This window comes from Oncorhynchus mykiss, chromosome 6 (assembly GCF_013265735.2).
Source record: "Oncorhynchus mykiss isolate Arlee chromosome 6, USDA_OmykA_1.1, whole genome shotgun sequence".
In the NCBI taxonomy this organism is placed as follows: Eukaryota; Metazoa; Chordata; class Actinopteri; order Salmoniformes; family Salmonidae; genus Oncorhynchus; species Oncorhynchus mykiss.
In genome coordinates this window covers 90674999-90699279 of record NC_048570.1, presented here as the reverse complement: position 1 = coordinate 90699279, position 24281 = coordinate 90674999, and the positions used below count along the sequence as shown (strand labels likewise).

The following is a 24281-nucleotide window of genomic DNA, read 5'->3' as shown; positions in this document are numbered from 1 at the left end:
AACTTGAGATATCTGTAGTATTTTTTTATGAAAAAACCTGCACATTTGACTGTCCTTTTATTGTCCTTTGTAATGATCATGCTGTTTAATCAGCTTCATGATATGTCACACCTGTCAGGTGGATGGATTATCTTGATATGTCACCCCTGTCAGGTGGATGGATTATCTTGATATGTCACCCCTGTCAGGTGGATGGATTATCTTGATATGTCACCCCTGTCAGGTGGATGGATTATCTTGATATGTCACCCCTGTCAGGTGGATGGATTATCTTGATATGTCACACCTGTCAGGTGGATGGATTATCTTGATATGTCACCCCTGTCAGGTGGATGGATTATCTTGATATGTCACACCTGTCAGGTGGATGGATTATCTTGATATGTCACCCCTGTCAGGTGGATGGATTATCTTGGCAAAGGAGAAATGCTCAATAACAGGGACGTAAAACACATCTGTGCACAACGTTTGAGAAATAAGCTCTTTGTGCGATCTGGGATGTTCTCTGGGATCAGGAACGTTCAGAAGACCAGTTGTTTACTGGAGATGCCACTTACATATAAAATCCTTTGTTGATTCTGCAGATGTGACCAGAAGGTGGTGTGTGTGTGTGGGGGGGGGGGGGGGGGGGGCAATAAACCCAATCTATTAGTAACTAGTAGATGGTCACTGCTGTAGTTGTGTTAGCTATACAGAATCTCAATGTAGTATTTGCTCAACCATTTCAAAAACTGAAGAAACAAAATAATGTTTGGTTAAAAATCTTTATTTTAAATGTTTATTTCAAGGTCTCACAAATTCCATATTCCTATAAAAGATTTCTCATCCCTCTGCTACCGTTGCAACATGCCTAACTAACACCTGCACCAAAGCATGTTATTTTGTCATGTGAAAGACCAAAACCCCCAAGGAAGCCTCTGGAACAAATGTTTCTGATCATCTCTGCATTGCAATCGTGCATTAATTCAACTTCACTGTGTATCAACTTCACTGTCCTCTCAGTCATAATATCAGAATTTAAAAAAGGAATGATATGTAGTCATGGTGGAGAGAGAGGGAAATGAAACCTCACTGGACGGTTGTAGGACACGCTGCCAACCAATAACAGCCCTGAATAGCAGTTTGTAGTGGAGAGCTAAAACGATCACTGTGTGACGAGTCCATCTACAGCACATGGAAGCCTGGGCCAACAAAGGGTTTCAGAGGACTCCTTTTCCCTTTCAACAGACTGTTGTCTACAGGGAGAGTTCACCTGAATGTCATCATTTTCTTCAGCTTGCAAGGTTGTCGTCGGGCCAGGGAGTGTCTACAACTACAAATAGGAGGTTATTATTACGTTGCCAAAGCAACCACAGACACACTTTAGCGTCGCTATCGACTACCCCCCCCGAGGCGTGGTTTTACGCAGAGTTCATTTTGGCACGCAATTTAGTTAAAGCTATAACGAGTGAAACTGAGGTTATCAATACCAATCTTAGCTGTAGGAAAGTAACTGAATCCGAACTGTAGTTGCAGTCAATCACAAAAACAAAACAAAAAAAATTGATCAATTACAGATCAATTACCCTTTAAAAGTGACCCCATGGAGTGCAGTGCAAAGGAGCCCAGGTTGTGTCTCAAGGTCTTAAAAACACTGGGAGAGTGGAGGCACCTCAATAGTCGAATGTGGTTTAATCTCCTCACCTTTCACCTGCTCTAAAAGAGGTGGAGAGGAGAAAGAAAAGAACCCTTCGCCGTCCTGACCTGTCCACTCAGGAGAAGAGGAGACGAGGAGATCATTCTTTAGACTATTGAAACACACCCAGGGTCTCTCTGGCCTCAGCCTCACCAATAGTCAGGCCCTCCAGGAATTCACAGTGATTTTTTTTGTGTAATTTTCTGAGAGAAAAAAATAAGGTTTATTTTGCCGCTGCAATTCTGCATGGCGATATACGATGATTTTATCCAATTGGTCTGGAAAATACACTGATGAGGGAAAAGTTTTGTCGTGTGGCTTGAATGAACTATATTACGCGGTAAATGTGAGGTGATTGGTTGAAATTGCAAGCTCTCTTTGTACTGCGGTGATGGGTACATTTTATGCGATAATATTGCGACGATTTGACTGCTTTATTCGGAGATAGTGTGGTGATTGGTCAAATTTGCAAGCCCTCACATAATATGCAGGGAATTTGTTGATTTAGCAAAAAAAAAAAAAAATTATTGGAGGAACTGAATAACGACAAATGAGGACAGAACTATCGCTATGGGCGGAGCGCGGGATGGGGCGGAGCAGCGTCCTCCAGGGGGCGTGTTCAGCAGGACACAACGTTTCGGGAACGTTCAGATAGAAATATGCAATGTAGAACAAACATGCTTCTCTCTGACATGTAGATTCAGGAATCATGTTGACTACAATAGTGGCGTAACCATCTGCGACATTCCAGAACGTTTGACAACTGAACGAGGCCCAGGACTCTCAGCAGCCATTTTGATTGGTCTGGAGATACTCTTGGTGCAGTTTCTCCTGGGCCTCGTGGAGTTTCCGCAGCTTCTTGGTCTGTCCTTTACTGAGATCCTTCCCCTCCACGTCATGCGTGGGGAAACCCTGTTGGAGGAGCAGTACGGGTCTGTTAAAACACTCCATGTTCAATAAAGCCCTGTAGCCACTCCAGATATCAAGGAGGTTTACAGTTGTTGGATATTTACCGTCTCATCAAAGCTGGAATACTTGTCGGTTTCAGAGCGGAACATATCGCACGGGGAGATTTTCATCTTCGCAAGTTTGGCCAACTGTGATGAAACCAACCATGAACAGAGACACATCAATATACCTGCATCTAGACATGAGGCTGGTAACATCAGTATTACTGCTCTCAGATCAGTTAGCAGAGGGGACGCATCAATATACCTGCATCTAGACATGAGGCTGGTAACATCAGTATTACTGCTCTCAGATCAGTTAGCAAAGGGGACGCATCAATATACCTGCATCTAGACATGAGGCTGGTAACATCAGTATTACTGCTCTCAGATCAGTTAGCAGAGGGGACACATCAATATACCTGCATCTAGACATGAGGCTGGTAACATCAGTATTACTGCTCTCAGATCAGTTAGCAGAGGAGACACATCAATATACCTGCATCTAGACATGAGGCTGGTAACATCAGTATTACTGCTCTCAGATCAGTTAGCAGAGGGGACACATCAATATACCTGCATCTAGACATGAGGCTGGTAACATTAGTATTACTGTTATCAGATCAGTTAGCAGAGGAGACACATCAATATACCTGCATCTAGGACAGGAGGCTGGTAACATTATTACTGCTCTCGGATCAGTTAGTGGAGGACTCAGAAGACAGTGGTCCTGCCATAGATAAAGGACTCTCCCATTGAGGGACTTCCACCAGAGATGAGTCCTCCTCTATCCATCTCTATGGTCCTACTAACCTCTTGCTCCTGCTTCTTCTTGGCAGCCTCCTCTTTCTTGTTCTTCTTCTCGTCCTCCATCTTCTTTTTCTCATTCCTCTCCCTCAGCAGGGTCTCTTTATCCACCAGCTTCACCACAGTGGGAAGGCCTGACAATGACAAGACAACACAGCCAGTCATCACTGTGACTGCTACAGGTTTTCGCTGATCTATAGAGTGTGTGTGTGTACATATTGTAGTCAGTGCATTTACCTTCATGGTCTTCTAGACGCACCCCCAGCTCAGGTAAGGTGTCATTACGGACCACGTCACACAGCTGTAGAACCTCTGTCACTGAGAACACAGACAGTGAGAACACAGACAGAGAGAACACAGACAGTCAGAACACAGACAGTCAGAACACAGACAGAGAGAACACAGACAGTCAGAACACAGACAGTCAGAACACAGACAGAGACAGAGAGAACACAGACAGAGACAGAGAACACAGACAGAGACAGAGAGAACACAGACAGAGACAGAGAACACAGACAGAGACAGAGAGAACACGTCTACAAGCCTCACATTTCTAGCAGCAGCCAACTGTGTTCAATTATTAGTATTTTTGTTGAGTAACTTGGGAGGGAGGAAGTATTTACCATTCTGTTCTCTGGCAATTTTGCGAACAGATTCTCTGAAGTCTGACAGCACCTTCAGATAGGGCATCACTGTGGTCTCCATCTGCAAACAGCCTCAGTTAGCTTGACTAGAAACGTCCACAGAATCACAACGTCTACGAGAACACGGATATAATGATAACAATATGATTCATTTTAAAATCCAAAGTGACTTAGTCATACATACATGCATACGGGTGATCCCGGGAATCAAACCCTCTATCCTGGTGTCGCAAACACCATACACTACCAACTGAGCAACAGAGGACCACTACCAACTGAGCAACAGAGGACCACTACCAACTGAGCAACAGAGGACCACTACCAACTGAGGAGAGATGGTGGTGGCCAATCCCAACAGTATATCATGTTGAACGCACCTCGACTGCAGAGAAGCAGCCTGGTATCTCCAGGGCAATACTTACATCCACATGGTGACCATCTCCTCCCACTGGGAATCCAATAGGCTCGCTCCCTTCAATGGCCCCAAAGGTCTACAGCACAGACAGGGTGAGAGAACTTCATCAGAACAAAGGGATGTGGTCTCCTGATAAGTAAAAGGACTGAATAGGTTTCTATCTTAGCTATAGTGGTGTAAATATCACGTGACCCGGTTTTCACTTTCTACATCGCCGCTTCTCATTTTTAATACTGAATGTGTTCACGAGATTTATGTGATGGCACCGTTGTTTAGTCGTGCCCTTCAAAATGGGTTTATCTGGAACAGCCGACTTCAGCTCTGGTCTTGTGAGTGTAATACTGGGGTGTATTCACTAGGAACCAAATGGAACCGAATGTAACAAAACAGGGAGGAACTGAATTTGTCCAATAGAAACTCATTTTGGTGGCAACAACATTTTGCAACAGTGTGCAATGAATGAATACACCCCCTGGTATGCTGCACAAGCTCTCCCTCACCTTGAGCATGTCAGTCAGGTAGAGAGCGATGCTCTTCATCAGCATGCGGTTGGGCTGTAGCTTGGAGCTCTTCCTACTGGCTATGTAGGTGTTGCTCTGAGTTACCAGCACCCTCATCTCCTCCATGGTGCTGCGCGTGTCCACGTTGTCACACAGCGCCGCGTGGATTGCTGCCTTCCTCTCATAGAAACTACAGACAGGGACAATGGAGGAGTGGGCGGGGTTTCCTTTCATAGAAACTACAGACAGGGACAATGGAGGAGTGGGCGGAGTTTACTCTCATAGAAACTACAGACAGGGACAATGGAGGAGTGGGCGGAGTTTACTCTCATAGAAACTACAGACAGGGACAATGGAGGAGTGGGTGGGGTTTACTCTCAGAAACTACAGACAGGGACAGTGGAGGAGTGGGTGGGGTTTACTCTCATAGAAACTACAGACAGGGACAATGGAGGAGTGGGCGGGGTTTACTCTCATAGAAACTACAGACAGGGACAATGGAGGAGTGGGCGGGGTTTACTCTCATAGAAACTACAGACAGGGACAGTGGAGGAGTGGGCGGGGTTTACTCTCATAGAAACTACAGACAGGGACAATGGAGGAGTGGGTGGGGTTTACTCATAGAAACTACAGACAGGGACAGTGGAGGAGTGGGTGGGGTTTACTCTCATAGAAACTACAGACAGGGACAATGGAGGAGTGGGCGGGGTTTACTCTCATAGAAACTACAGACAGGGACAGTGGAGGAGTGGGCGGGGTTTACTCTCAGAAACTACAGACAGGGACAATGGAGGAGTGGGTGGGGTTTACTCTCATAGAAACTACAGACAGGGACAGTGGAGGAGTGGGCGGGGTTTACTCTCATAGAAACTACAGACAGGGACAATGGAGGAGTGGGCGGGGTTTACTCTCATAGAAACTAGACAGACAGGGACAATGGAGGAGTGGGCGGGGTTTACTCTCATAGAAACTACAGACAGGGACAATGGAGGAGTGGGCGGGGTTTACTCTCAGAAACTACAGACAGGGACAATGGAGGAGTGGGTGGGGTTTACTCTCATAGAAACTACAGACAGGGACAGTGGAGGAGTGGGCGGGGTTTACTCTCATAGAAACTACAGACAGGGACAATGGAGGAGTGGGCGGGGTTTACTCTCATAGAAACTACAGACAGGGACAATGGAGGAGTGGGCGGGGTTTACTCTCAGAAACTACAGACAGGGACAATGGAGGAGTGGGCGGGGTTTACTCTCATAGAAACTACAGACAGGGACAGTGGAGGAGTGGGCGGGGTTTACTCTCAGAAACTACAGACAGGGACAATGGAGGAGTGGGTGGGGTTTACTCTCATAGAAACTACAGACAGGGACAGTGGAGGAGTGGGCGGGGTTTACTCTCATAGAAACTACAGACAGGGACAATGGAGGAGTGGGCGGGGTTTACTCTCATAGAAACTACAGACAGGGACAATGGAGGAGTGGGCGGGGTTTACTCTCAGAAACTACAGACAGGGACAATGGAGGAGTGGGCGGGGTTTACTCTCATAGAAACTACAGACAGGGACAGTGGAGGAGTGGGCGGGGTTTACTCTCATAGAAACTACAGACAGGGACAGTGGAGGAGTGGGCGGGGTTTACTCTCATAGAAACTACAGACAGGGACAATGGAGGAGTGGGCGGGGTTTACTCTCATAGAAACTAGACAGACAGGGACAATGGAGGAGTGGGCGGGGTTTATTCTCATAGAAACTAGACAGACAAGCCCTATGCTAGTGGGGGTTTCATCTCTAGTCTACACATGGAGCTGCCACCAGGGGGCAGTCATTCAGAACAGATGATTAAGTGGTACATTGTTTTGAGTACTCCCTCACACCTGCAACACAGGTTTGTCATAAAACACGACATTACATGGAATGACTAATGACTACTAAGGTCATGTCAGAACTCTTGACCAAAATCCTGTTATGAAGCTTGAAACACTGAAACCTCATTGAAGCCTTCAGATGTTTTGATTTTTGTGTGCCATGCCTCATAAGACAGTTTTTATTTTTTATTTTTTTTTAAAAGGTCCTTCCAGGCCACAAGCTCCAAGGGACTTTAACAACCCCATAACGAAGGCATTATTACCAAACCTTCAAAACGAAGTCGTATCGATTATTAACACCAGGCTTGTGACCTCTCACCTCTCGTTGAGCTCCATCTCTGCTGCCTCCCACTTCTCAAACTGTCCGGTGATGTCACAGGGAGCTCGGAGAATGTCTTTGACGTTGAGGAAAAACTCCTGTTGAGCAGAGGAAGAAGACTAACTGAAAAAGAAAGTCCCCTTGTGGTCAGCGGACTCTTAACAGGTGCACTTTGAGTCCTCCGAGCCGGAGAGTAGAAGAAAAACGAAAACAATTTCATGAAAATAAACACTCCTATTCTAAAACACTAACACGCTAGCTGCTCCTGTACACTTCCAGTCTACAGACAGGGACAATGGAGGAGTTGGCGATGGCCCGATCAGAGCCGGCACCAGAATGAATCAGTTGGACAGGCATTTGGAGGAGTTGGTGATGGCCCCATCAGAGCCGGCGCCAGAATGAATCAGTTGGACAGGCATTTGGAGGAGTTGGCGATGGCCCTATCAGAGCCGGCGCCAGAATGAATCAGTTGGACAGGCATTTGGAGGAGTTGGCGATGGCCCTATCAGAGCCGGCACCAGAATGAATCAGTTGGACAGGCATTTGGAGGAGTTGGCGATGGCCCTATCAGAGCCGGCGCCAGAATGAATCAGTTGGACAGGCATTTGGAGGAGTTGGCGATGGCCCTATCAGAGCCGGCACCAGAATGAATCAGTTGGACAGGCATTTGGAGGAGTTGGCGATGGCCCTATCAGAGCCGGCGCCAGAATGAATCAGTTGGACAGGCATTTGGAGGAGTTGGCGATGGCCCTATCAGAGCCGGCACCAGAATGAATCAGTTGGACAGGCATTTGGAGGAGTTGGCGATGGCCCTATCAGAGCCGGCGCCAGAATGAATCAGTTGGACAGGCATTTGGAGGAGTTGGCGATGGCCCGATCAGAGCCGGCGCCAGAATGAATCAGTTGGACAGGCATTTGGAGGAGTTGGCGATGGCCCTATCAGAGCCGGCGCCAGAATGAATCAGTTGGACAGGCATTTAACTTCCACAATTGACAGAGACGCGCTCCAACAAGCAGCGAGACAGCGCCCCTCTGTCTCAGTGTGTTTAACCCATGTATCTGATGCTATCTGTCCAGAAAGAGTATTGCATGTCATAATTTTATTTTCTGGGTTTTATAGTATAGTAGTAAATGTGGCATGAATACAACCAGTCGATGTTTTCATCCGATTGTTAAACAAATCACTTAAAAAAAAAAAGTAGGTTACCTTTGTTCATTTGTCCCAAATAATTATTCGGGGCGGCAGGGTAGCCTAGTGGTTAGAGCGTTGGACTAGTTGGAAGGTTGCAAGTACAAACCCCTGAGCTGACAAGGTACAAATCTGTCGTTCTGTCGTTCTGCCCCCTGAACAGGCAGTTAACACACTGTTCGTCATTGAAAATATGAATTTGTTCTTAACTGACTTGCCTGGTAAAATAAAGGTAAAATAATAATTACAGCATTCGAACAGTGCACAACTTTCCTTCAATTCACAAGTGTCAAACTATCTCACCGGAGAAAACATCCCAGCAGGCAAAGCAGCTTATATGTCTGAAACTATCTCACCGGAGAAAACATCCCAGCAGGCAAAGCAGCTTATATGTCTGAAACTATCTCACCGGAGAAAACATCCCAGCAGGCAAAGCAGCTGATATGTCTGAAACTATCTCACCGGAGAAAACATCCCAGCAGGCAAAGCAGCTGATATGTCTGAAACTATCTCACCGGAGAAAACATCCCAGCAGGCAAAGCAGCTGATATGTCTGAAACTATCTCACCGGAGAAAACATCCCAGCAGGCAAAGCAGCTGATATGTCTGAAACTATCTCACCGGAGAAAACATCCCAGCAGGCAAAGCAGCTGATATGTCTGAAACTATCTCACCGGAGAAAACATCCCAGCAGGCAAAGCAGCTCCTTCTTATATGTAGCCCAGGTATCTGATGCAGTCTGGCCCCAAAAAATGATAACATGGGCCACACATACTGAGACAGAGGGGCGCTGTTTCGCTCAGATGCTTGTTAGCGTCCGTCACTCAAATAAATAATTAATATTGAAATATTTTATTTAGACGGGCAAAAGGAGGTCCGGTAGTGTGGGCCAAGCCCCCTAAGACCTGCCCATAACGCAGGCCCTGGGCTCCAGAAACTACCTTTAAACTACACACAAGAGACAAAAAGGACCAAAATGTTGACCTACCCGTTTAAGACTATAGAGAAGCACCTCTGGGCTATATTATCACTTACATTCAGGAATTTCTCGTAGTGGACAGCCGATTCCATGGTGTTGGAGGAGTAATCCAGGGTGTCCTTCCAGGAATGCATCAGGAAGGCTAGACGGAGCTGCCGAGCTGAGGGGAACACACAGAGAACAGCTGTTAGCTTGCACACACACACACACACACTCCTGACACCCACATTAACATAATGCTCTTGTTTTAATGGCTACTGAGAAGTTTCTTCACCTGTGTTCTTCGCCAGGGCATCCTTGATGGTGATGAAGTTCTTGAGAGATTTGGACATCTTGCAGCCTGCGATGGTCAGGTGACCAGTGTGCAGGAAGTAGCGAACCCAGTGGTCGTTCTCAAAGTAAGCCTGCGTGGACAGGTATCCTGCTTGTTATTCAACTTGAATACTACGGTTACATTCCAATTCCCTACCCTTCTCCCCTGAAGTGTACACTCATTCACTCGCCCTTGTGGACTTTGCTGCTACTATAGGCCAATGCTTTCAAATCCTAGAGGGGGAGTGAACAAGTGCACACTTAGAGTGCACAAACAGACCACTGTCCATGTCATAGAAACAGATCACTCGAGACGTAACCCTTACCTCGGACTGAGCCAACTCGTTATCGTGATGGGGGAATCGGAGGTCAAACCCTCCCCCGTGGATGTCCATGGACTCTCCCAAGATGGAACCAGCCATAGCGGAACATTCGATATGCCAGCCAGGCCGACCCTTTCCCCAGGGTGAGTCCCAGGACGGCTCCCCCGGCTTAGAGGCCTTCCACAGGGCAAAGTCATTCTGCGACCTCTTCTCACTGAGCTGGTCTGCTGAGACACTCAGATCTCCTGCAGGACACAGAGGACGACCAATAACTCACATTCATTGTGGCACTTGGTGTTTTTTTTAAAAAGCTCTTTATAAATGATTGATATTATTACCCTCTCCCTCCTGCAGAGCTTTCATGTCGCCGACCGCCTCAGGTACCAGCTTGCCGTACGCGTGCTTCTGGCTGGTGGCAAACTTGGCTGTGTCAAAATAAACTGAGCCGTTGGACTCGTACCTGCCCACGGGAAAATCAAAAGAACCCGACAGAGACAGAAGGATGAACTGAGAGTTGTTTTACAACTAATTAGAGGACCTGAATGATAACAGAGACCAGCTCTCCCTTACCCGAAGCCATTGTCTAGGATCTTCTTCACAAAGTCCACGATCTCTGGGCAGTACTCGCTGACGCGGGTGAGTATGTCTGGGGGAAGGACCTTGGGGGGGGGGGGGGGGGGGGTTGCACACAGAAGAGGAGGGGGAATCAGTCATTTTAACAACCATCATCAGATTGGCACTAGAAATATAGTCATTTTAATAGTAAAATAGGATTAACAATTAGAAATATTCATGTTATATTCCTGCTAAATAATACTGTATGGTTTATGTGATAGGGCCCTGTGTTGTTGCATAATCGTGTGACATTAGATTTGATCCTGTGTTTTAACTCTTATCCAGAAATGAGAAGACGTTATCTGAGGATGGTGCTGAACCATCTGACATAAAAAGAAGAGAGGACAGTTTGATAAAAACACCTTAAATAAAATAAAAAGGTTCAAATTCAGGTCATGTGACATAATAGTTGTGACATATAGTGACATAATAGTGTGACATAATAGTGTGACATATAGTGACAATAGTTTGACATATAGTGACATAATAGTTGTGACATATAGTGACAATAGTTTGACATATAGTGACATAATAGTTGTGACATATAGTGACATAATAGTGTGACATATAGTGACATAATAGTTGTGTGCTTCCACCTACATTCAAGATGACTCATCTGATAATGAGCATTGACACTAGAAAAGTTCATAGTGAAATACAATTAACAATTCATTATGAATATAAATGTTATATGAATGATAAAATATGGGTTGTGTGTGCTTCCACCTACATTCAAGGCGTCCATGTCGTTGTGGTACTCCCCTTCCCAGAACTTTGGAAGAAGAGAGAAGATGGAGTTCTCGGTCACCTGACTGCCAAATTGAGCATCCAACCAATCAGACAGCAGGTCTTTGGCCTTCTCCAGTAACACCTTCAAAAAGAACCAAAATAACACATTTGACTTCGGTTGTCTCTGGTGTTCTTTTTCATAAAGTGCGTCGCACGGGAGGTTGGTGTCACCTTAATCAGGGAGGACAGGCTCGTGGTAATGACTGGAGCGGAATCAGTGGAATGGTATCAAACACATGGTTTCAAGGTGTTTCCATGGTTTCCAGGTGTTTGATGCCATTCCACGTGCTCCGTTCCGGGCCATCCTTATGAGCCGTCCTCCCCTCGACTGTGTCGAGACAATCAAATGTGACTTGACTAGGTATCTCAGTCCAAACCTCTGGACGTGTATTAGACTTGTCAGGAACCGTAGAGAGCCATGTTGTACAGCAGGGAGGAGATCTTACCTGAGCCAGGCGTTGTATGTCAGCCTCCCCAGCCTTGCTCTCCACCGCCCCCTGCAGGGGTCCCAGAGCAGCAGCGACGGCAGAGTCCAGCCTCTCCAGCATCTGTTTCTTGTCTGGGTCTGTGGTCTCGGCCAGCTTGGCCTGGAAGGGCTGCAAATGATATGGAGTGAATGGGATGTTAGAGGTGGTAATGTGGCATCCAGCGCCCAAGTTCACCACTCTCTCTATATATATGGGACGGTTCATTCTCACCCCCCCATTACAGGGTTGAACTTTAGAACCTGAGAGTATGCCCAGGACATTGCTACTGTTCCACAGATGACCAATCACGTAGCCACACCTGTAAATAATGACGGATTCATATGTCATTAACTTTCTAGACACTATAAAAAGTTTAATGTCTTACCCCTCTGGCACTAAGGACATCCTGCAGTACCTGGGCAGCCGCTGGCTTCTTCTCTCTGTACTGTTCCAGAAGGTAGTTCTGTCTGGCCCGCCTGATGATCTGACACACAGACAAAATGATCGCTAACCATTCAGCCAACGGTTCAGTTTTCACAACAGAAGGGCGAGACGATGTTGTTTTGTACCACCGCTGGTTACCTTGTCATCTATGTCCGTAATGTTCATGCAGTAGAACACGTCATATTGGAAATAGTTCATCAGAATCCTCCGGAGGATATCAAAAGATATGTACGATCTGAAAAACAAAGAGGAATCAAATCATTTGATTTGGACACACATCTTAACATTCAAACACTGAAACTGATCTAAAAGGTTCTACAGCAGGAAATAGTCTTCGTTCTAGACTATTATTTTCCAGAACCAGTTATGGAGTCAGGAAAGTATGACCTTTGTTCCATTAAAATGCCATTATCAAAATGTAATCATTAAAAGATGCACGATGCAGAAATCACTCCCCCCCCCCATTTACTGGTTGCTAAAATTCAAAATAGCTCGCCTAATTTCAGTTTCTGTGCCAAAACAAACAAGTGTAGTGTAGCGACTCATCGTACCATCTAAACCACTGAAATATATTCCCCATGACCACAAACGGTTGTATTTTCAGCTGTTTGAAGCTGCTGTACAAAACCCGAAGTAAAAGATGCAAAAACAAAACTTAAGAACGGGAAGCATAGAAATACCACACGTAGAAAGAACAATGGTCTAAGAAGCTGTAGATCTGTTCTATGTGAATTTGGTCGGGTCGGTCAGGTACATACTGCACCTTTAAAATCATTTTAAATGCCAGTTAGGTGAGTTGTGAGCCCTTATCAGGTTTGCCACCTCACCTGCATTTTCATGACATATTTCTGGTTTCTTCTTCTATTTGTGACTACTGGACTAAACCTATTGGACTATAGACTAAACCTATTGGACTATAGACTAAACCTATTGGACTATACCTATTGGACTATAGACTAAACCTATTGGACTATACCTATTGGACTATAGACTAAACCTATTGGACTATACCTATTGGACTATAGACTAAACCTATTGGACAATACCTATTGGACTATAGACTAAACCTATTGGACTATACCTATTGGACTATAGACTAAACCTATTGGACTATATACTAAACCTATTGGACTATACCTATTGGACTATAGACTAAACCTATTGGACTATACCTATTGGACTATAGACTAAACCTATTGGACTATACCTATTAGACTATAGACTAAACCTATTGGACTAAACCTATTGGACTATAGACTAAACCTATTGGACTATACCTATTAGACTATAGACTAAACCTATTGGACTAAACCTATTGGACTAAACCTATTGGACTAAACCTATTGGACTAAACCTATTGGACTAAACCTATTGGACTAAACCTATTGGACTATAGACTAAACCTATTGGACTATACCTATTGGACTATAGACTAAACCTATTGGACTAAACCTATTGGACTATAGACTAAACCTATTGGACTATACCTATTGGACTATAGACTAAACCTATTGGACTAAACCTATTGGACTATAGACTAAACCTATTGGACTATACCTATTGGACTATAGACTAAACCTATTGGACTATAGACTATACCTATTGGACTATACCTATTGGACTATAGACTAAACCTATTGGACTAAACCTATTGGACTATAGACTAAACCTATTGGACTATAGACTATACCTATTGGACTATAGACTATACCTATTGGACTATAGACTATACCTATTGGACTATAGACTAAACCTATTGGACTATACCTATTGGACTATAGACTATACCTATTGGACTATAGACTAAACCTATTGGACTATAGACTAAACCTATTGGACTATAGACTAAACCTATTGGACTATAGACTAAACCCATTGGACTATAGACTAAACCCATTGGACTATAGACTAAACCCATTGGACTATAGACTATACCTATTGGACTATAGACTATACCTATTGGACTATAGACTATACCTATTGGACTATAGACTAAACCCATTGCACTATAGACTAAACCCATTTGACTATAGACTATATCTATTGGACTATAGACTATACCTATTGGACTATAGACTATACCTATTGGACTATAGACTAAACCCATTGGACTATAGACTAAACCCATTGGACTATAGACTAAACCTATTGGACTATATACTATAACCAATGGACTATATACTATACCTATTGGACTATATACTATACCTATTGGACTATAGACTATACCTATTGGACTATATACTATAGACTATACCTATTGGACAATAGGCTAATCCTATTGGACTATATACTATAGACTATACCTATTGGACTATATACTATACATATTGGACTATACCTATTGGACTATAGACTAAACCTATTGGACTATATCTATTGGACTATAGACTAAACCTATTGGACTATAGACTAAACCTATTGGACTAAACCTATTGGACTAAACCTATTGGACTATAGACTAAACCTATTGGACTATAGACTAAACCTATTGGACTATACCTATTGGACTATAGACTATACCTATTGGACTATATACTATATCTATTGGACTAAACCTATTGGACTATATCTATTGGACTATAGACTAAACCTATTGGACTATACCCATTGGACTATAGACTATACCCATTGGACTATAGACTATACCCATTGGACTATAGACTATACCCATTGGACTATAGACTATACCCATTGGACTATAGACTAAACCCATTGGACTATAGACTAAACCCATTGGACTATAGACTAAACCCATTGGACTATAGACAATACCTATTGGACTATAGACTATACCTATTGGACTATAGCCAGAATCCTGAATCTAATGTGACCAGCTAGTACCATTTATGGTTATACTACCGTATTCCTGGAAAAGGTTGACTTGCGCTTTCGCTTTCACAATGAATGTCCCCTTTCACTGTACCCATCCGGTGTATGTGACAATACATCTATCATTATTATAATCTTCAGAACATGAGTCATGACAAGCGATGGAGACAGTAGCTAGGAGTATTCTGTGAAAATAGTAATTACCTTGTTGTACCGAGCATCACGAAGCCAAGGGCAACAGTCAGGAATATTTTCTAGGCTATACCTATTGGACAATAGACTATACCTATTGGACTATAGACTAAACCTATTGGACTATAGACTATACCTATTGGACTATACCTATTGGACTATAGACTAAACCTATTGGACTATAGACTAAACCTATTGGACTATACCTATTGGACTATACCTACTGGACTATACCTATTGGACTATATCTATTGGACTATAGACTATATCTATTGGACTATAGACTATACCTACTGGACTATACCTACTGGACTATACCTACTGGACTATAGACTATATCTATTGGACTATAGACTATATCTATTGGACTATACCTACTGGACTATAGACTATACCTATTGGACTATACCTACTGGACTATAGACTATACCTACTGGACTATACCTATTGGACTATAGACTATATCTATTGGACTATAGACTATACCTATTGGACTATAGACTATACCTACTGGACTATAGACTATACCTACTGGACTATAGACTATACCTACTGGACTATACCTACTGGACTATACCTATGGGACTATAGACTATATCTATTGGACTATACCTATTGGACTATACCTATTGGACTATAGACTATACCTATTGACTATAGACTATATCTATTGGACTATAGACTATATCTATTGGACTATAGACTATACCTATTGGACTATAGACTATACCTATTAGACTATAGATTATACCTATTGGACTAAACCGATTGGACTACACCTATTGGACTACACCTATTGGACTATAGACTAAACCTATTGGACTATACCTATTGGACTATAGACTATACCTATTGGACTATACCTATTGGACTATAGACTACACCTATTGGACTATAGACTAAACCTATTGGACTATACCTATTGGACTATAGACTATACCTATTGGACTATACCTATTGGACTATAGACTATACCTATTGGACTATAGACTATACCTATTGGACTACACCTATTGGACTATAGACCTCACCTATTGAACTAAACCTATTGGAGTAAACAGCTCTTTGCTGCGAGGTGTGGCTGTCACAAACTGCTCGTCCTGTTATTCCCTGAAGTGAACTTTACCTGGCATGTCCCATGTGAGAGGCATCATAGACAGTGGGTCCGCAGCAGTACCACGACACCTTGTTTCCATTCTGGGGAACAAACAGCTCCTGCAATAATACCAGTCTGATATTAATAACAGTACATTTAGCAGACACTTTTATCCAATAATAACAGTCTGGTATTAATAACAGTACATTTAGCAGACACTTTTATCCAATAATACCAGTCTGATATTAATAACAGTACATTTAGCAGACACTTTTATCCAATAATACCAGTCTGATATTAATAACAGTACATTTAGCAGACACTTTTATCCAATAATACCAGTCTGATATTAATAACAGTACATTTAGCAGACACTTTTATCCAATAATACCAGTCTGATATTAATAACAGTACATTTAGCAGACACTTTTATCCAATAATACCAGTCTGGTATTAATAACAGTACATTTAGCAGACACTTTTATCCAATAATACCAGTCTGGTATTAATAACAGTACATTTAGCAGACACTTTTATCCAATAATACCAGTCTGGTATTAATAACAGTACATTTAGCAGACACTTTTATCCAATAATACCAGTCTGATATTAATAACAGTACATTTAGCAGACACTTTTATCCAATAATACCAGTCTGATATTAATAACAGTACATTTAGCAGACACTTTTATCCAATAATACCAGTCTGATATTAATAACAGTACATTTAGCAGACACTTTTATCCAATAATACCAGTCTGGTATTAATAACAGTACATTTAGCAGACACTTTTATCCAATAATACCAGTCTGGTATTAATAACAGTACATTTAGCAGACACTTTTATCCAATAATACCAGTCTGGTATTAATAACAGTACATTTAGCAGACACTTTTATCCAATAATACCAGTCTGATATTAATAACAGTACATTTAGCAGACACTTTTATCCAATAATACCAGTCTGATATTAATAACAGTACATTTAGCAGACACTTTTATCCAATAATACCAGTCTGATATTAATAACAGTACATTTAGCAGACACTTTTATCCAATAATACCAGTCTGATATTAATAACAGTACATTTAGCAGACACTTTTATCCAATAATACCAGTCTGGTATTAATAACAGTACATTTAGCAGACACTTTTATCCAATAATAACAGTCTGATATTGATAATAGTACATTTAGCAGACACTTTTATCCAATAATACCAGTCTGATATTAATAACAGTACATTTAGCAGACACTTTTATCCAATAATACCAGTCTGATATTAATAACAGTACATTTAGCAGACACTTTTATCCAATAATACCAGTCTGATATTAATAACAGTACATTTAGCAGACACTTTTATCCAATAATACCAGTCTGATATTAATAACAGTACATTTAGCAGACACTTTTATCCAATAATACCAGTCTGGTATTAATAACAGTACATTTAGCAGACACTTTTATCCAATAATACCAGTCTGATATTAATAACAGTACATTTAGCAGACACTTTTATCCAATAATACCAGTCTGGTATTAATAACAGTACATTTAGCAGACACTTTTATCCAATAATACCAGTCTGATATTAATAACAGTACATTTAGCAGACACTTTTATCCAATAATACCAGTCTGATATTAATAACAGTACATTTAGCAGACACTTTTATCCAATAATACCAGTCTGATATTAATAACAGTACATTTAGCAGACACTTTTATCCAATAATACCAGTCTGGTATTAATAACAGTACATTTAGCAGACACTTTTATCCAATAATACCAGTCTGATATTAATAATAGTACATTTAGCAGACACTTTTATCCAATAATACCAGTCTGGTATTAATAACAGTACATTTAGCAGACACTTGTATCCAAAGCGACAGTCATGCATACATTCCATGTATGGTCTTTGGAATCGAACCCACTATCCTGGCGTCACAAGTGCCGTGCTCTACCAACTGAGCTACAGAGATGGGATCTAAACGTAAACCTTTATGTTGTACATTGACATCCAGTGTCCTTCTTTCCTATTTGATCATAAGGAATCAGCCATCCAAAATGGCTCTCAAACGAGCAAAAGAAGGTCAACATGTCACCTTGGTGCGTGTGAGGCTGTTGTAGAGTCGCAGCTTTGGCAGGTTGGACCCGGCTGGGGCAGCCCAGGGGTGCTGGACCCTCTTTCCCTTTACTAAAAAAAAAAACAGAGGACACATTTTATAAGAACATTAGGCAACATTTTCTCTGAAGAGGGCATATGGAATTGAATTCCCTCAAATCTCTGGATTAATTTTTGTGATTTGAGCGGGCAACTGTCTGAGGGTATGCAAGCCACCACTCTATTCTGATGGCAACCACCCCTGGTCTCCAGAGCACAGGAACACCATGCAGTCTGATGGCAACCACCCCTGGTCTCCAGACAGGAACACCATGCAGTCTGATGACAACCACCCCTGGTCTCCAGAGCACAGGAACACCATGCAGTCTGATGGCAACCACCCCTGGTCTCCAGAGCACAGGAACACCATGCAGTCTGATGACAACCACCCCTGGTCTCCAGACAGGAACACCATGCAGTCTGATGGCAACCACCCCTGGTCTCCAGACAGGAACACCATGCAGTCTGATGACAACCACCCCTGGTCTCCAGACAGGAACACCATGCAGTCTGATGACAACCACCCCTGGTCTCCAGAGCACAGGAACACCATGCAGTCTGATGGCAACCACCCCTGGTCTCCAGAGCACAGGAACACCATGCAGTCTGATGACAATCACCCCTGGTCTCCAGAGCACAGGAACACCATGCAGCCTGATGACAACCACCCCTGGTCTCCAGAGCACAGGAACACCATGCAGCCTGATGACAACCACCCCTGGTCACTAGAGCACAGGAACACCATGCAGTCTGATGGCAACCACCCCTGGTCTCCAGACAGGAACACCATGCAGTCTGATGACAACCACCCCTGGTCTCCAGACAGGAACACCATGCAGTCTGATGACAACCACCCCTGGTCTCCAGAGCACAGGAACACCATGCAGTCTGATGGCAACCACCCCTGGTCTCCAGAGCACAGGAACACCATGCAGTCTGATGACAATCACCCCTGGTCTCCAGAGCACAGGAACACCATGCAGCCTGATGACAACCACCCCTGGTCTCCAGAGCACAGGAACACCATGCAGCCTGATGACAACCACCCCTGGTCACTAGAGCACAGGAACACCATGCAGTCTGATGACAACCACCCCTGGTCTCCAGAGCAAAGGAACACCATGCAGCCTGATGACAACCACCCCTGGTCTCCAGAGCACAGGAACACCATGCAGTCTGATGACAACCACCCCTGGTCTCCAGAGCACAGGAACACAATGCAGTCTGATGACAACCACCCCTGGTCTCCAGACAGGAACACAATGCAGTCTGATGACAACCACCCCTGGTCTCCAGAGCACAGGAACACAATGCAGTCTGATGACAACCACCCCTGGTCTCCAGAGCACAGCAACACCATGCAGTCTGTGGGCCTTCATCAAAGATACAGGCCTGCTACCAGTAGACTTAGTTTGCGTGGGGTGAGGTGTGGAAAGCAACACACTAGCTAGCCCTCAAAGTGCGTGTCAAAAACAAACACAAAACCCACACAGGAAGGAACACAAGTGTGATGAAACAATTCAGGGATGGGAAAGAGTCCAGTGAAACAACCAAACGGTGGTCCTCCTGCCACTAGCCGTTAACACTGTTGACAAATCAATACAGGACTAAAAGAAAGTTAGACTTCGATGATTGCAAAATGCTAATCATGCAAATGTTATTATGGGTCCATATTGAACAGGGGCTTGGACAATATCTGACACTATTAAGCTTCTATGAAGCTCTTGCCCAATGTACTGCTCCTGAAATAATGAAGGATAGGCCCACCAGCTTTAAATGTAGCATCTCATTTTAGAGGGTCTGTCAGCAGAACACAAGAGTATTGCCAGAATCCTGAATCTAATGTGACCAGCTAGTACCATTTATGGTTATACTACCGTATTCCTGGAAAAGGTTGACTTGCGCTTTCGCTTTCACAATGAATGTCCCCTTTCACTGTACCCATCCGGTCGGTGTATTTGACAATAAAAAAAAAAAAATTAAAACAAGTGCTGGAGACAGTAGCTATGAGTATTCTGTGAAAATAGTTGTGACTGGTATACCAAGCATCACGAAGCCAACAGTACAACGGTCAGGACTACTCTCACAGAATACTCTTAGCTACGGTCACCAGGACTTGTCATAACTCATGTTCTGGGAAAAAAAATAACAAATGTTGTATTGTCACATACACCAGATAGGTGCAGTGAAAGGTGACATTCATTGTGAAAGCGAAATTCAACCTTTACCCGCAAACCACTCCAGCCCCTCATGATGAGATGTGTTTTTGTGTGGCCCCCGCCCCCACCCCCTCAAAGGTGCCCATCCCTGATTTAAATACATTCGGGATGCCTGATCATAGGTAGAAGAATGCCATTAATTTAATTGACTATTTAAATAGCTAGCCTTACTGACATTCCAAAGTGACCATGCACTATCGGTCTAGTCTATTGGGGAGGGGGGGGGGGGGCATGACTGCCCTTGTGCAGTGGACTACTCTAGTCTAAGGGGAGCATCCCTATCCTGTCCATGGGCCCTGGACTCTACTCACTGCTGCTATCTGGGCTGGGGGTCTCCCGCTGCAGGGCTGCTATGTGCCTGTACCAGCGCAGAGCGTGCACGTGCTGCGGGGCCGGGGGCCTGTGCAGGAGCTCAAAGACCTCCTGGTCCACCCGAGAGGGGCTGAACCCAGCCAGGTAGCTGCGGGAGCTCAGGTACTCATTCAGAGCCACGGTGGCTGTGGCCTCCTCACTTGTGTGCAGCAAGAAGCCATAATCAAAGGCTGTGGAAAACAAGACGGCACACATTCACCCACAGACAAGACACCATTGAAAAACCAAAACTAATTTCGGATTGGTTTCGTCTCTAGACAAGGCAAAGAATTTGATGCCCAAGAACCTTGTGCTGCTGTATATGTTAATCAACCCTCTTGCTGATCAATGCAATCTGAAAGTTGACAACTGGCTAAGAGCTTTGGCTATTTCATCTGATTTGGTGTATTAACTTAAAGGCCCAAGCTATCATTTCAACAACCTGACCCTGCCACTTTGTTTGGTGAACTGGGGGATGGGAGTCTAACCTGTTCAATTCATAAACAGAGTTACAGGATGCAATGAGATGTGCCTTATGTACACAGTATATTCATGGTTTATTTACAAACACTCAAATGACAATGTAAACAATGCTGTATTAGCCTTCCATGTTGGTGTTTTGACCACATCATTGGTTATGTTAGGACACAGCCGTACTAAGATCATAACAGCGCTGGAGGAAATCTGAACGTATCCCGTTAACCCTCCTGTTGTTGTTCCTTCAATGTTAATTCATTCTGTGTTCCCGGTCCAAAATGACCGCCCCCATTATAGCTGATTATGAGTCCATAATAATACATATATTATCACCTAATGTCGTGTTAGATCTTTTCATCAAGTTCTTGTGAACATTACAAGTGTTGAACTTCTTTCTATTTGATACTTATGGCCTGTAGGCCTCATTGACCTGAGCTCATACAACTCGTTTTTGAGTAAAAAAAAAAAGCATAATGTATAGATTATTTTGACTATAACAAATACTCAGATGAAACATACTGTGCTATTCATCACAGACTACTTTGTGTCAAAGTTTAACGAGGACTCTCTCCTCCTCACCAGTGTCATGATCAAATATATGATCAAGAGCCCCACATACAGTATAACGTTTGGTCATTGTGCTGCCACAGAATGAATTGTGATCAAGGCCTCAAAAAAGCTTTATATACCAGAGCTGTGAGAAAAGCTTTATATATTATTGAAACAATGTTGCGATTGTTTGTGAAAATGCCAACAGGTGTGGATCCCTTGGGGGAAAGATTCTATTGGGGAAAGGTTACCGTGGGGGCTGCCATGGAAACCAAGAAGGGGTGTGGGGTGTGTGTGCGCGTGTTCGAATACACATGGATGCGGGGGTCTGGAAGTGTGTGTCCATCTGAGGAATGGACATGTGCCTGTACAAAATTGTATACACTAATTGTAGTCTCACCCATTAATGTCTAATGACCAGTTATTTTTGACCAGGAACACCACAGGTGTACAAAAGTTAAATAAAACACCCAAAATGTAATGAACATCATCTAAATGTATTTGATGTGTTCAGATGCCCTGCGTGGACAAAGTTATGGAACCTTATGACAATCTGATTAAATTAACAACATTTTTCAGAGAAACAAAACCTTGTAAATCGGTCCAATTCGACCGGAACACAGCGGGGGGGTTACCAATGGAGAGATCCCAATGTCGAGAGACTGTTTGTAGACCACTAGCTAGCAGTAGTAGCAGATATTTTCACAAGCCATCTAGCTAGCTTGTACATTTGATTGTTATTCTACAGATTTCCTGGAAAAGGTTGAATTGAATTTTCCTATTCGGTGTACGTGACAATACAGAACATTTTCTTCACGACCAACGTCAAGCGCTGGAGACAGTGACAGTACGCTATGAGTAACGTTATTCTACTAAAATAGTCGTGACCGGTGTACCGAGCATCACGCAGCCACCAGTACACCTCCGGTCAGGACTATTTTCACAGAATACCCATATCTACCGTCACTCTCATGACTCATGTTCTGGACATTCACTGTGAAAGCGAAAGCTTGATTCAGCCCTTTCCAGTAATACGGCAATATAACCATTAATAATACTACTAGCTGGACGGCACTTTGATTTAAATACATTCGTGACGATTGATCACACCGACAGTGTCCACCAGATTGGCTGTTGCATCACGTATGCATCAAATTGGATGCGTAGACGGCTTGACAGAAATGGTAGCAGAAGGTGAATGTTTAACTTTTGTTACACACATCTCCAGATGATGCTGCGTACCATTTTGCACAATGACGCTATAGATGTGTAGAATGGCATTCATTTCATTGACTATATACATAGCTAGCCTTACCGTAGCCAACATCCAATATCCTGCAATAATTTATATTCTGAGAACACGCATTTACCTTGAAGAGACGCTGCTGATATTTGGAAACATGAAAAACATGCATCGATTTCAGTACTTACCTAACTCTCCCGAGCTTGACATGTCAACAGTCTGCAATTTCTGATGCAACAATAACGTGCCCGGACGTACTCTCTCTCTCTCTCTAGTCTAGTCTAGACCAATGGCTGTATTCTCTGGACACCCCCGTTGCCTCCCGTTTTTTTATGGTCGTCACTAGTTACCACAGTCACAACCAATCATTTGAGGGAGTGTGATTACGAGTATGCCGGCTCAGAAGACTCGCATACCCGACCAATCAGATAAGGGAGTGTGATGACGCGTATTCCGGTTCACGGGAACCGCCTCGTTTTCGAAATTGAATATATTGTGTTCAAGTCTGAACTAAATTACTAAAAGACTTTCGGCAACACGAATTGGCAATGTCACTAAAATGCATAACATTGAGAAAGGATAAAAGTTTTGGGCAAATGGGTAGGTAAGTTGCACAAAGATGTATGAATGTCACCAGGGGAAAGACAAAAGCCAAAGAGAGGTATGTTGCTGAAATGAACAAGGCAGTAAGTTCAAAGAAAGAGCACTAATTTATACCATACACTTTTACAACATTAATTTCATTTTAATAACGTTGAAATACTACACTAACAATGGAATGTTCCTCAATAAAACTGAAGATGAGACTTAGAAACGGGTGTTCTAACTCTGTGGTCACTAAAGACCCCGTGGCCCGTATTG

The 24281-nt window shown here is 43.2% G+C and overlaps 1 protein-coding gene across 2 annotated transcripts; it reads right to left on the bottom strand.

Moving 5' to 3' along the window:
* Positions 1 to 750: 750 nt before the first annotated feature.
* On the bottom strand, positions 751 to 23765 carry LOC110526798 (cysteine--tRNA ligase, cytoplasmic). 2 transcript variants are annotated; one of them, XM_036981468.1, is made up of 21 exons: positions 23609 to 23762; positions 21112 to 21342; positions 18523 to 18614; positions 16439 to 16527; positions 12427 to 12523; positions 12230 to 12328; positions 11824 to 11973; positions 11319 to 11459; positions 10544 to 10632; positions 10312 to 10433; positions 9977 to 10218; positions 9613 to 9742; positions 9395 to 9498; positions 7171 to 7268; positions 4989 to 5178; positions 4496 to 4564; positions 4053 to 4134; positions 3667 to 3747; positions 3436 to 3563; positions 2689 to 2772; positions 751 to 2587 (listed from the first exon to the last, which is right to left on the bottom strand). In XM_036981468.1, the coding sequence occupies exons 1-21, from the start codon at positions 23628 to 23630 to the stop codon at positions 2459 to 2461; spliced, it is 2469 nt and encodes an 822-aa protein (XP_036837363.1). In that variant the 5' UTR covers positions 23631 to 23762; the 3' UTR covers positions 751 to 2458. The 2 variants fall into 2 exon arrangements, with proteins under 2 accessions (XP_036837363.1, XP_036837364.1); XM_036981469.1 differs by lacking the exon at positions 21112 to 21342 and having other exon boundaries at positions 23609 to 23765.
* Between the last annotated feature and the right edge of the window lie 516 nt (positions 23766 to 24281).